Source organism: Scyliorhinus canicula, chromosome 31 (genome assembly GCF_902713615.1).
Source record: "Scyliorhinus canicula chromosome 31, sScyCan1.1, whole genome shotgun sequence".
Taxonomy (NCBI): Eukaryota; Metazoa; Chordata; class Chondrichthyes; order Carcharhiniformes; family Scyliorhinidae; genus Scyliorhinus; species Scyliorhinus canicula.
In genome coordinates this window covers 4647314-4662313 of record NC_052176.1, presented here as the reverse complement: position 1 = coordinate 4662313, position 15000 = coordinate 4647314, and the positions used below count along the sequence as shown (strand labels likewise).

Sequence of the window (15000 nt, the reverse complement as noted above, 5' to 3'; positions counted from 1 at the left end):
GTCACGAGTCTGGCCAACCTTCTTCCTCCCCCTCCCTCGGTGACGATTCCACGCTTCCAGGGGTAAGGGAATGAAAAGTCCTCACGGTAATCCGGGTGCGGCCTAACCAAGGTCCCAGCACAGCCAGGCCTCGTAACTCCTGTACTGCGTTAGCCCCCAGTGACGACCAGCTCCCTCTGCGCAGCCGCGCGTTCGAATCTCTCGAAGGAATACTCTGCGGTGAGGGTATCGAACTGCATGATCAGCCACGATCGGAGCGAACGGCGGAGCGGGCTCGAAGGGCCCTCCTCCTGCTTCTACTTACCTCCCGTGTCCTTCATGGCCCCGGCTCCCTGATACGGAGGCCTCCTCGTCACTGCCTCCCCGTTGCCTGGGCCGAAGGTGAAGCCTAGCTCCTACTGCCCGCTCCGTGAGGTCTCGAACACCCCCCCCCCCCCCACCCCATTCCCACCCGGGGCAGGGGCACACTGCGTCAGTGCCGAGGGAGGGCCGCACGGTGTGGGAGGTTTTCCCGATGTGAGATAGCAAACCGAGGTAGAGAGCGAGCTCCCAGACCCTCTCACCCCCGCAACCAACTTTACCAGGCCCAAAATTAATCCCTCCACCATCACCACTCCGATAGATCGGGGCACAGATTTGGCGGGCGTTTCTCCCAGTGGCCCGACTTCAAAGAAGGACCCGGCTATCTGTGAGATGGATGTCCTGCCCGATCGTGTACGGAAAGCGGGAAAGGGCCTGTTCAACCGGGAGACTACCTCGAGGCTTTATTTCAGTCCCCGGGAACCACGACACGAGAACAGTCCCTGCCAGAGGGTATTTTTTTGTGTGCGCCCTACTGTAACAGCGGCACGATATCGGGGGGCGATTCTCCAATATTGGGCCCCAGAGTTCGCGCCGTCGTGAAGGCCCTCGCGTTTCACGCCGGCGTGAACCGGGCCCGGTCATGTACGATTCTAGTCCCCACAGGGTTCTGGAGCGGTTCACGCCGCTCCAGCCTCCTTACCCAGCGTCAAATGGGCGCCACGCCAACCCGTGCACACGCCGGCGCAAACGGGGCCGATTCCCCGCACCTCGGGCGTCGTGGCGCTCCGATCGCTGAACGGGGCAACGGTAGAAATAGAAAGAAAGTCGCTTATTGTCACGAGCAGGCTTCAAATGAAGTTACTGTGAAAAGCCCCTAGTCGCCACATTCCGGCGCCTGTCCGGGGAGGCTGGTACGGGAATCGAACCGTGCTGCTGGCCTGCTTGGTCTGCTTTCAAAGCCAGCGATTTAGCCCAGTGAGCTAAACAGCGTTGCAGGGAACGTTACCGAGAACCAATCCTGGATGCCCGAACATCCGGCCCGGGGCGGGGGGGGGGGGGGGGGGGGGGGGGGGGGGGGGGGGGGGGGAACCAGCTCGGACGCGGCACTTACATCGATCGAGCATCCCATGAGAGAGCCACGTTCCAGAGCCTTCTGGATTATTCTGTAAAGGTCCGGCGGCGATTTGCCGAGGTCGTACATTTCCGTGACCCCTCCCGTGAAGTCTTCGAAACCTTCCGACGTGCTTCCGCCCGACAACGCTTCATAGCAACCGCTTAACCTGTGGGGGGGGAGGGGGAGAGGGAGATTGAGGCAGGGAGTCAGGGACAGAGAGAGGGAGGGACAGAGAGGGAGTCAGGGACAGAGAGGGAGTCAGGGACAGAGAGGGAGTCAGGGACAGATAGAGAGAGAGAGAGTCAGAGACAGAGAGAGAGTGAGAGGGAGGGAGGGAGTGAGAAAGAGAGAGTCGGGGACAGAGAGAGGGAGGGAGGGAGAAAGAGAGTGAACGAGAATCAGGAGAGGGAGTGTGAGGGAGAGACGGAAGGAGCGAGGAAGAGACAGAAGGAGGAAGAGAGACAGGAGCAGAGCGATAGAGAGAGGGAGCGAGGGAGAGACAGAAGGAGAGAGGGGAGAGACAGAAGGAGAGAGGGGAGAGACAGAAGGAGAGAGGGAGAGAGGGAGAGAAAGAAGGAGGAAGAGAGATAGCAGAAGAGAGAGATGGAGCGAGGCGGAGACAGGAGCAGAAAGAGGGAGTGAGGGAGACAAGGAGAGATGGAGCGAGGGAGAGACAGAAGGAGGAAGAGAGACAGGAGCAGAGCGATAGAGAGAGGGAGCGAGGGAGAGACAGAAGGTGCGAGGGAGAGACAGAAGGAGAGAGGGAGAGACAGAAAGAGAGATAGAGAAAGGGAGCGAGGGAGAGAAAGGAGAGAGGGAGCGAGGGCGAGACAGAAGGAGAGATAGAGAGAGTGAGCGAGGGAGAGACACAAGGAGAGAGGGGAGAGACAGAAGGAGAGAGGGGAGAGGGAGAGAAAGAAGGAGGAAGAGAGATAGCAGAAGAGAGAGATGGAGCGAGGCGGAGACAGGAGCAGAAAGAGGGAGTGAGGGAGAGATGGAGCGAGGAAGAGACAGAAGGAGGAAGAGAGACAGGAGCAGACAGAGATGGAGAGAGGGAAGGGCAGAGAAAGAGTGAGAGACAGAGCGAAGGATGGAAGCGAAAGGAAATGAAGGAGATAGTGTGATAACAGCTCCGAGTGAACATTGTGCGATAAACAGACAGGGCAAACGGAGCAAATAAAGACCAGATAAAGTGAAAACAATTATCATTGGGAGATGCAGCACTCAGAGAAACAGAGATAGCTGACAGCGGACAGAGCGCAGTCACTGGACCTGGGTACAACGATAAGATGATAAGCGATCACTGCCCTTGTTAAAATTAATCTCCTGGACCCAGAGAGATGTGGCTGCTCAGATTGGCCTGAATTCCCCCCACCTTTGAAGGCCCCGGGTTTGCTGATGGACCTGGTTTAGCCTGGAATGGCTCATCAGGCAGTTAACTGGACGCCTAACAGCTGGCGAGAGACCCGTGTGCAATCTCTTTCAGGGGCGTCTGTCGACAAAGGTAGACAGTGGGCTTCATGGAGCGAGCAAGCCACCTGTTAGGTGACCCCCCCGCTCGAGGTGGGGGTATATTGGTCCTTCCCCCACCCAACTGTTGTGGCGTTTGAGGGCAGAGTGTACGACCGCCCAGGGAAGGTGACTACCTCTGGTTAAGATGGCGGTGGGCAAGGGGGGGGGGGGGGGGGGGGGGGGGGGGGGTGGCAGCGCTTGCCCGCCCGGTAGCCGACGGGAGTCCTCGAACGGCAAGTTTCAGCAGCAGGGGAAAATGGCCGTGGAAGAGACCTGGCCAAGATGGCCGAGCTGCCGGCACTCGCGATTGAGAGAGAGAGAGAGAGGTCGATGTCTTGACCTTTGACCCCCTGATAGGCCCGGAGACGGATCTAACTGGGGTGGAGGGACTCGGAGCCGCCGAAAGCGGGGGGGGGGGGCGTGGGTGCGCGAGTTGGCGGGATTGCCGAGGCTGGAGAAGGGGGTGGGGGGGTCCACTCGGAGGTGGAAACCCTCCAGACGGTTTCGTCAAGGAGGATTGAGGGGTCAGCAAAGGCGGGGCTGGGGGGGGGGTTAAAATTGGGAAGGCCGGACATGAAGGGGTGCTGGCGTCATGGAGGGGGGGAGGGGGGCGCTGGAAGGTTGGGGTTGTTTATTGAGTTGATGTAACGTTCCTCTGATGTTTATTATGTACGGATGTGAAAGAGACTTGAACAAAAATATTCTTAAAAGGACAAAGATAGAGAGTTGGTGGCCCAGGAGCCCCTCCCTGATTATCTTGGAGGACGTGTCTTTCCCGCGGCTTGTCAAAGTGATTTTTTTTGTTTTTAACGCCTCGAAAACAAACAGGACAGTGCAGAAGGAGGCCATTCGGCCCATCGAGTCTGCACCAACTCACCTAAGCCCTCACTTCCCCCCTATCCCCATAACCCCATCTAACCTTTTTGGACACAAGACGACCAATTTAGCACGGCCAATCCACCTAACCTGTACATCTTTGGGCACTAAGGGACAATTTAGCACGGCCAATCCACCCAACCTGCATATCTTTGGACATTAAGGGACAATTTAGCACGGCCAATCCACCTAACCTGCCCATCTTTGGACACTAAGGGGACAATTTAGCACGGCCAATCCACCTAACCTGCACACCTTTGGACAGTAAGGGGCAATTTAGCACGGCCAATCCACCCAACCTGCACATCTTTGGACACTAAGGGGACAATTTAGCACGGCCAATCCACCTAACCTGCCCATCTTTGGACACTAAGGGGCAATTTAGCACGGCCAATCCACCTAACCTGCACATCTTTGGGCACTAAGGGGACAATTTAGCACGGCCAATCCACCCAACCTGCCCATCTTTGGACAGTAAGGGGCAATTTAGCACGGCTAATCCACCTAACCTGCACATCTTTGGACACTAAGGGACAATTTAGCACGGCCAATCCACCTAACCTGCACATCTTTGGACACTAAGGGACAATTTAGCACGGCCAATCCACCCTAACCTGCACATCTTTGGACACTAAGGGACAATTTAGCACGGCCAATCCACCTAACCTGCACATCTTTGGACACTAAGGGGACAATGTAGCACGGCCAATCCACCCAACCTGCACATCTTTGGACACTAAGGGACAATTTAGCACGGCCAATCCACCCAACCTGCATACCTTTGGACATTAAGGGACAATTTAGCACGGCCAATCCACCTAACCTGTACATCTTTGGACACGAAGGGGCAATTTAGCACGGCCAATCCACCCTAACCTGCACATCTTTGGACACGAAGGGGCAATTTAGCACGGCCAATCCACCCAACCTGCACATCTTTGGAGACTAAGGGGCAATTTAGCACGGCCAATCCACCTAACCTGCACATCTTTGGACTGTGGGAGGAAACCGGAGCAGCCGGAGGAAACCCACGCAGACACGGGGAGGACGTGCAGACTCCGCACAGACAGTGACCCAAGCGGGGAATCGAACCCGGGACCCTGGTGCTGTGAAGCCACAGTGCTAGCCGCTTGTGCTGCCCAAACCTGCGAGGGCGAGCGATTTGCCCAGCTCCTGTCGAGATCAGACTGCGGCCGACCCGTTGGCACAGGTCAGGGAGCAGTCACCAGAGTGAGATTCAGCTCCCCCCCCCCCACCCCAATCGGAGGTGAGAACCACTTCCTCCACTTACCTCACACATCTCCGTTTGGGCTGCCGCAAGGATTTGTGGAAGGGGGGGGGGGGGGGGGGGCTCCGACTCACTTGGCGTAGGCTTTCTCCAGCAGCGCGCTCCAGAACTCGTTGCGCGCGGCGGAATGGACGAAGACCAGCTTGCCGTCCTTCACCGGGAGCTGGTCGTCGATCACCACGTCCACCCACTCACCAAACTGCCAGAACTGTGGGGGGACAGAGAGAGAGAGAGAGAGATGGTAACGATGCTCCGGATCCGACCCACTGCGCACTCCCCCCCCCCCCCCCCCCCCCCCCCCCCGAATCCCGGGATACCTGGAAGTGGAATATTCCGCAGTACTGCCGCTGGAAGCTCTGCCCGTGGGGCACCACCCGGTGGAGGATCTTCTCGTTCAGGGTCAGCGAAGCGATGGCCGCAAGAAGCCAGCAGTCACCTGCAAGACACGTCGCACAAGCGGTCAGGGAGGAAGGGCCAACAGGGGGACGAAGGGCCGAAGGGTCTGCTACATCAGACGGGGCCGTGTCCAGACCGGGCGGCGCTCCCTCAGTACTGACCCTCTGACAGTGCGGAGCTCCCTCAGTACTGACCCTCTGACAGTGCAGCACTCCCTCAGTACTGACCGTCTGACAGTGCGGCACTCCCTCAGTACTGACCCTCTGACAGTGCGGCACTCCCTCAGTACTGACCCTCTGACAGTGCGGCACTCCCTCAGTACTGACCCTCTGACAGTGCGGCACTCCCTCAGTACTGACCCTCTGACAGTGCAGCTCTCCCTCAGTACTGACCCTCTGACAGTGCAGCACTCCCTCAGTACTGACCCTCTGACAGTGCAGCACTCCCTCAGTACTGACCCTCTGACAGTGCAGCACTCCCTCAGTACTGACCCTCTGACAGTGCGGAGCTCCCTCAGTACTGACCCTCTGACAGTGCGGCACTCCCTCAGTACTGACCCTCTGACAGTGCAGAACTCCCTCAGTACTGACCCTCTGACAGTGCAGCACTCCCTCAGTACTGACCCTCTGACAGTGCGGCACTCCCTCAGTACTGACCCTCTGACAGTGCAGCACTCCCTCAGTACTGACCCTCTGACAGTGCGGCACTCCCTCAGTACTGACCCTCTGACAGTGCAGCACTCCCTCAGTACTGACCCTCTGACAGTGCGGCGCTCCCTCAGTACTGACCCTCTGACAGTGCGGCGCTCCCTCAGTACTGACCCCTCTCCAGTCCCTACAACCCTCCGAGATCTCCGCGCTCCCTCCAAATCTGGTCTCTCGAGCATCCCCCCCCCCCCCATTCCCACCGCTCCGACATTGGCGGCCGTACCTACAGCTGCCTGGGGGGGCGGGCCCGAAGCTCTGGAATTCCCCCCCTAAACCCCTCCACCTCTCTCTCTCTCTCTCTCTCTCCCCTCCTTGAAGACGCTCCGTTGACCGAGTTGTTGATCACCAGTCCCGAACATGACTTTCTGGCCTAGTGTTAAAACTTTGAGTGCCAGGGGGCGGTCGACCAAGTCAAAAATGAGACGGACGTACGAGCTAGTATTGGGATCGCAGTTGAACACTGACCAACCAGCCTTGGAGGTGAGGAGGGGGAGGGAGGGGGCAAGGGGAAACCTGCAGTTTACCCGGGCCTGGTGCCCATGCAGGGGTGGGGGAGTTGGGGGAGGACGCTGGTAATCCAGTCCCAGGCTCACGGGCCTAGTTCACCCAGGGTGGCGGTGGGGTGGGGGCAAACATAGATCCGGGGCGCGTCATGTACCCCGCCGCGTTTCTCGGGTGAGATCCGCACTTGGACCCACCCACATTTGTACAATTTACAGTGCAGAAGGAGTCCATTCGGTCCATCGAGTCCGCACCGGCCCTCGCAAAGAACACCTCACCTCAGGCCGTTGGTTTGGACATTAGGACATCTCCCCCCCTGTCTCCCCACAGTTAGAAATTTCGAAAGGGGAGGGGGCCTCCGATCTCGAAGTAAGTTTGAGAGTCTTTCTCCCCCCCCCACACAGAAATTACCTTCCCCCCCCCCCCCACACATGGTCATTTGGCCCCCCTCTCCGAAACCCACTATGGTCCTCCCTTTCACCCCCCCCCCCCAAACCTTTCAGGACCCCCCCCCCCAACCTTTATGACAACCCTTCCTTTCCCACTCCCCCCCCCCCCCACCTTAAAGTCCCCCATCATGCACCCCCCCCCCCTCGTTCATGGGAATGGCCCATTCAGCCCCTTTGGCAGTACCAGCCTGGGGGGGGGGGGCTCCAATGGTCTCTGAGACCCCCCCCCCCAGAGCGGGCCATCACATGGAGAGCCGTACTAATCGGCGCCCGGTTGAGGGCTCGCCGGTCCGGCCAGTGACTCACGGTGCCTCCCGGGCGGCGAGGCAATGAGGCCTGAACTAGGCCGCCCATGTTTCATTTAAATATGACGACTTGGATCGGGGCCCAGCGACGGCCTGACCCGGGTGGCGAAGGCCTGACCCGGGTGGCGAAGGCCTGACCCGGGTGGCAAAGGCCTGACCCGGGTGGCAAAGGCCGGCACGGGTCGGGCCCCCCACAAAGCCTGATGTGGGCCCCTCCCGCCAAATCGCCGCCAGGCGCAGCGGGGCTGAACGTCTCCCCCCCCCCCCCCCCCCCCCCTCCCCCCCTCTCTCTCCAGTCTCCATTCCTCTCAGAGTAACATCGCCGCAGGCGGAGGTGGTTCCGTGAGGGGAGGGAGAGGCCCTCTCACACCCAGGCCGAGCCCAGCTCACAGGGAGGAGCCCAGCTTATCGCAGGGTAACAGCAGCTGGGCCCTGCTCGGTCAGCATTTACGGTCAATCTGTTCCTGTCCGTCAGGGGAGGCCCCCCGAAGGGGGACAGTCCCAGCTCTCGGAGCGAGGCACACACGCACACGCACACACAGACTGACAGACACACACACACAGACTGACAGACTCTCTCTCACACACACACACACACACACACACACACAGACAGACACACACACACACAGACACACACACACACACACACAGACAGACACACACACACACACAGACACACACAGACTGACAGACTCTCTCTCACACACACACAGACACACACACACACACAGACTGACAGACTCTCTCACACACACACACACACACAGACAGACACACGCACACACACACAGACTCTCACACACACACACACACACACACACACAGACTCTCTCACACACACACAGACAGACACACACACACACACACACACACAGACTGACAGACTCTCACACACACAGACTCTCTCACACACACACAGACAGACACACACACACACACACAGACTGACAGACTCACACACACACAGACACGCACACACACAGACTCTCTCACACACACACTCTCACACACACGCACAGACTCTCTCACACACACGCACAGACTCTCTCACACACACGCACAGACTCTCTCACACACACGCACGGGCACACACACACAGACAGACAGACACACACACACAGACAGACACACACACAGACTCTCTCTCACACACACAGACACAGTCACACACACTCTCACACACACACATTTTCTCTCACGCACATACACACAGACAGACACACACTCTCTCACACACACGCACACACAGCCACAGACACACACACTCTCTCACACACACACACACAGACAGACACACACACACTCTCACACACACACAGACTCTCACACACACAGGCACACACACACACATTTTCTCTCACGCACATACACACAGACAGATACACACACTCTCTCACACACACGCACACACAGACACAGACACACACACTCCCTCACACACACACACTCACACACACACACACATTCTATCTCACGCACATACACACACACAGACACAGACACACTCTCTCACACACACAGACACAGACACACTCTCTCTCACACACACACAGACACAGACAGACAGACACACTCTCTCACACACATTTTCTCTCACGCACATACACACACACAGACACACACACACTTTCTCACACACACACACACACACACACAGACACAGACAGACACACTCTCACACACACACGGACAGACAGGCACACTCACACACACACACATTCTCTCTCACGCACATACACACACACAGACACAGACAGACACACTCTCCCTCACACACACACACGGACAGACAGGCACACTCTCTCTCACACACAAACATTCTCTCTCACACACACATTCTCACATGCACACACAGACACACTCTCACACACACACACATTCTCTCTCTCACACACACATATTCTCACGCGCACACACACACATTCTCACACGCACACACACATTCTCTCACACACACACAGACATACAGACAGACACACACCCATACACATACACACAGACATATACACACACTCACACACACATTCTCTCACACACACATACAGACAGACATACACACCCATACAATCACACACACAGGCACACACACACAGGCACACACGCAGACACACACACACATATAGACAGACACACACTCACACACCCATTCACACAGACAGACACACTCACACACATACACATGCAGACAGAAACAGACAGACACTCCCACACCCATACACTCACACACATGCACACACATACACCCCCATACACACAGACAAACACACTCACACACACACATACAGACCGACAGACACACACACACACACACACACAGACAGACATACATGTAGACAGTCACACACACACACGCAGACAGACACACACACGCAGACAGTCACACATGCAGACAGACACACACGCAGACGCAGACAGGCACACACACACAGGCACACGCACAGACAGACACACATACAGACAGACACACATACAGACAGACACACATACAGACAGACACACACGCAGACACACACACGCAGACACACACATGCAGACACACACATGCAGACACACACACACGCAAACACACACACGCAGACAGGCACACACACACAGGCATACGCGCAGAAAGACACACACGCAGACAGACACACACGCAGACAGACACACAGACACACACACACCCGCAGACACACACACGCAGAAGCAGACAGGCACACACACACAGGCACACGCACAGACAGACACACACGCAGACAGACACACATACAGACAGACACACACACACACAGACACACACATGCAGACACACACATGCAGACACACACATGCAGACACACACATGCAGACACACACACATGCAGACACACACATGCAGACACACACACACGCAGACACACACACGCAGACACACACACGCAGACAGGCACACACACACAGGCATACGCGCAGAAAGACACACACGCAGACAGACACACACGCAGACAGACACACAGACACACACACACCCGCAGACACACACACGCAGACAGACACACACGCAGACACATACATACACACAGGCACACACGCAGACAGACACACACGCAGACAGACACACGCAGACAGACACACAGACACACTCACTCTCTCACACATATAAACACACTCACCCACACGGAACGGTAGCATCAGTGGTTATGGCAACGTACTGACTTACACAGATGGGAATTTGAATCCAGCCAGGGAAATAGCGGGATTTTACCGTGATCGAGTAGAGACAGAGGGAATGTCCCATTGTGTGTGAAGCTGGAGACCAGAAATAATAAATCCAATGGGCCATTCAGGAGAATTCGGGGAGTGGGGGAGAATGTGGGACTCACTCCCACAGGGAGTGGGGGAGAATGTGGGACTCGCTCCCACGGGGAGTGGGGGGAGAATGTGGGACTCGCTCCCACAGGGAGTGGGGAAGAATGTGGGACTCGCTCCCACAGGGAGTAGGGAGAATGTGGGACTGGCTCCCACAGGGAGTGGGGGAGAATGTGGGACTCGCTCCCACAGGGAGTGGGGGAGAATGTGGGACTGGCTCCCACAGGGAGTGGGGGAGAATGTGGGACTCGCTCCCACAGGGAGTGGGGGAGAATGTGGGACTCGCTCCCATGGGGAGTGGGGGAGAATGTGGGACTCGCTCCCACAGGGAGTGGGGAAGAATGTGGGACTCGCTCCCACGGGGAGTGGGGGGAGAATGTGGGACTGGCTCCCACAGGGAGTGGGGGAGAATGTGGGACTCGCTCCCACAGGGAGTGGGGAGAATGTGGGACTCGCTCCCACAGGGAGTGGGGGAGAATGTGGGACTGGCTCCCACAGGGAGTGGGGGAGAATGTGGAACTCGCTCCCACGGAGAGTGGGGGAGAATGTGGGACTCGCTCCCACGGGGAGTGGGGGAGAATGTGGGACTCGCTCCCACAGGGAGTGGGGGAGAACGTGGGACTCGCTCCCACAGGGAGTGGGGGGAGAATGTGGAACTCGCTCCCACGGGGAATGGTGGAGAATGTGGCACTCGCTCCCACAAGGAGTGGGGGAGAATGTGGGACTCGCTCCCACAGGGAGTGGGGGAGAATGTGGGACTCGCTCCCACAGGGAGTGGGGGAGAATGTGGGACTCGCTCACACAGGGAGTGGGGGAGAATGTGGGACTCGCTCACACAGGGAGTGGGGGAGAACGTGGGACTCGCTCCCACAGGGAGTGGGGGGAGAATGTGGAACTCGCTCCCACGGGGAATGGTGGAGAATGTGGCACTCGCTCCCACAAGGAGTGGGGGAGAATGTGGGACTCGCTCCCAGGGGGAGTGGGGGAGAATGTGGGACTCGCTCCCACAGGGAGTGGGGGAGAATGTGGGACTTGCTCCCACAGGGAGTGGGGGAGAATGTGGAACTCGCTCCCACAGGGAGTGGGGGAGAATGTGGGACTCGCTCCCACGGGGAGTGGGGGAGAATGTGGGACTCGCTCCCACGGGGAGTGGGGGAGAATGTGGGACTCGCTCCCACAGGGAGTGGGGGAGAATGTGGGACTCGTTCCCACGGGGAGTGGGGGAGAATGTGGGACTCGCTCCCACTGGGAGTGGGGGAGAATGTGGGACTGGCTCCCACAGGGAGTGGGGAGAATGTGGGACCATGACAACCATAAGCACTATAAAAACCCCATTTGATTCACTAAATTCCCTTTCAGGGAAAGGGATAATATGCCGTCCTTTCCCTGGTCTGGCCTACATGTGACTCCAGACCCCCCCCCCCCCCACTCACACACTGCAATGTGGTTGACTCCTAACCACCCCCCTCGGAAATGGGCCGTGCCAGACACTCAGTTGCTCCCATTCAGACGGCTCGATAGATCTTCCTGATAAGCAATCGACGCTTTTCATATCGGCTGACCTCAGTGTCAGCCACATCCTGTCACTGAATTATTTCCATCACGCAGAGCTACACAGCGAAATAGGAAGAACCACTGCCCTGGGAGTGTTTGATGGGGACAGTGTAGAGGGAGCTTTACTCTGTATCTAACCCCGTGCTGTACCTGTCCTGGGAGTGTTTGATGGGGACAGTGTAGAGAGAGCTTTACTCTGTATCTAACCCCGTGCTGTACCTGTCCTGGGAGTGTTTGATGGGGACGGTGTAGAGGGAGCTTTACTCTGTATCTAACCCCGTGCTGTACCTGTCCTGGGAGTGTTTGATGGGGACAGTGTAGAGGGAGCTTTACTCTGTATCTAACCCCGTGCTGTACCTGTCCCGGGAGTGTTTGATGGGGACAGTGTAGAGGGAGCTTTACTCTGTATCTAACCCCGTGCTGTACCTGTTGGGAGTGTTTGATGGGGATAGTGTAGAGGGAGCTTTACTCTGTATCTAACCCCGTGCTGTACCTGTCCTGGGAGTGTTTGATGGGGACAGTGTAGAGGGAGCTTTACTCTGTATCTAACCCCGTGCTGTACCTGTCCTGGGAGTGTTTGATGGGGACAGTGTAGAGGGAGCTTTACTCTGTATCTAACCCCGTGCTGTACCTGTCCTGGGAGTGTTTGATGGGGACAGTGTAGAGGGAGCTTTACTCTGTATCTAACCCCGTGCTGTCCCTGTCCTGGGAGTGTTTGATGGGGACAGTGTAGAGGGAGCTTTACTCTGTATCTAACCCCGTGCTGTACCTGTCCTGGGAGTGTTTGATGGGGACAGTGTAGAGGGAGCTTTACTCTGTATCTAACCCCGTGCTGTACCTGTCCTGGGAGTGTTTGATGGGGACAGTGTAGAGGGAGCTTTACTCTGTATCTAACCACGTGCTGTACCTGTCCTGGGAGTGTTTGATGGGGACAGTGTAGAGGGAGCTTTACTCTGTATCTAACCCCGTGCTGTACCTGCCCTGGGAGTGTTTGATGGGGACAGTGTAGAGGGAGCTTTACTCTGTATCTAACCCCGTGCTGTACCTGTCCTGGGAGTGTTTAATGGGGACAGTGTAGAGGGAGCTCTACTCTGTATCTATCCCCATGCTGTACCTGTCCTGGGAATGTTTGATGGGGACAGTGTAGAGGGAGCTTTACTCTGTATCTAACCCCATGCTGTACCTGCCCTGGGAGTGTTTGATGGGGACAGTGTAGAGGGAGCTTTACTCTGTATCTAACCCCGTGCTGTACCTGTCCTGGGGGTGTTTGATGGGGACAGTGTAGAGGGAGCTTTACTCTGTATCTAACCCCGTGCTGTACCTGTCCTGGGAGTGTTTGATGGGGACAGTGTAGAGGGAGCTTTACTCTGTATCTAACCCCGTGCTGTCCCTGTCCTGGGAGTGTTTGATGGGGACAGTGTAGAGGGAGCTTTACTCTGTATCTAACCCCGTGCTGTACCTGTCCTGGGAGTGTTTGATGGGGACAGTGTAGAGGGAGCTTTACTCTGTATCTAACCCCGTGCTGTACCTGTCCTGGGAGTGTTTGATGGGGACAGTGTAGAGGGAGCTTTACTCTGTATCTAACCACGTGCTGTACCTGTCCTGGGAGTGTTTGATGGGGACAGTGTAGAGGGAGCTTTACTCTGTATCTAACCCCGTGCTGTACCTGTCCTGGGAGTGTTTAATGGGGACAGTGTAGAGGGAGCTCTACTCTGTATCTATCCCCATGCTGTACCTGTCCTGGGAATGTTTGATGGGGACAGTGTAGAGGGAGCTTTACTCTGTATCTAACCCCATGCTGTACCTGTCCTGGGAGTGTGTGATGGGGACAGTGTAGAGGGAGCTTTACTCTGTATCTAACCCCGTGCTGTACCTGTCCTGGGAGTGTTTGATGAGGACAGTGTAGAGGGAGCTTTACTCTGTATCTAACCCCGTGCTGTACCTGTCCTGGGAGTGTTTGATGAGGACAGTGTAGAGGGAGCGTTACTCTGTATCTAACCCCGTGCTGTACCTGTGCTGGGAGTGTTTGATGGGGACAGTGTAGAGGGAGCTTTACTCTGTATCTAACCCCGTGCTGTACCTGTCCTGGGAGTGTTTGATGGGGACAGTGTAGAGGGAGCTTTACTCTGTATCTAACCCCGCGCTGTCCCTGCCCTGGGAGTGTTTGATGGGGACGGTGTAGAGGGAGCTTTACTCTGTATCTAACCCCGTGCTGTACCTGTCCTGGGAGTGTTTGATGGGGACAATGTAGAGGGAGCTTTACTCTGTATCTAACCCCGTGCTGTACCTGGCCTGGGAGTGTTTGATGGGGACAGTGTAGAGGGAGCTTTACTCTGTATCTAACGCCGTGCTGTACCTGTCCTGGGAGTGTTTGATGGGGACAGTGTAGAGGGATCTTTACTCTGTATCTAAAGCCGTGCTGTACCTGTCCTGGGAGTGTTTGATGGGGACAGTGTGGAGGGAGCTTTACTCTGTATCTAACCCCGTGCTGTACCTGTCCTGGGAGTGTTTGATGGGGACAGTGTAGAGGGAGCTTTACTCTGTATCTAACGCCGTGCTGTACCTGTCCTGGGAGTGTTTGATGGGGACGGTGTAGAGGGAGCTTTACTCTGTATCTAACCCCGTGCTGTACCTGTCCTGGGAGTGTTTGATGGGGACAGTGTAG

The 15000-nt window shown here is 56.7% G+C and overlaps 1 protein-coding gene across 1 annotated transcript in view; it reads right to left on the bottom strand.

Annotated features, from left to right (window-relative positions):
• LOC119958829 (calpain-1 catalytic subunit-like) overlaps positions 1-15000 on the bottom strand; it is a 110116-nt gene that overhangs the window by 82864 nt on the left and 12252 nt on the right. The window contains exons 3-5 of the mRNA XM_038787332.1: positions 5411-5529; positions 5168-5301; positions 1415-1583 (exon numbers count right to left, since the gene is read on the bottom strand). Of these exons, the coding sequence (XP_038643260.1) occupies positions 1415-1583; positions 5168-5301; positions 5411-5529 (422 nt within the window). The remainder of the gene's footprint in view (positions 1-1414; positions 1584-5167; positions 5302-5410; positions 5530-15000) is intronic.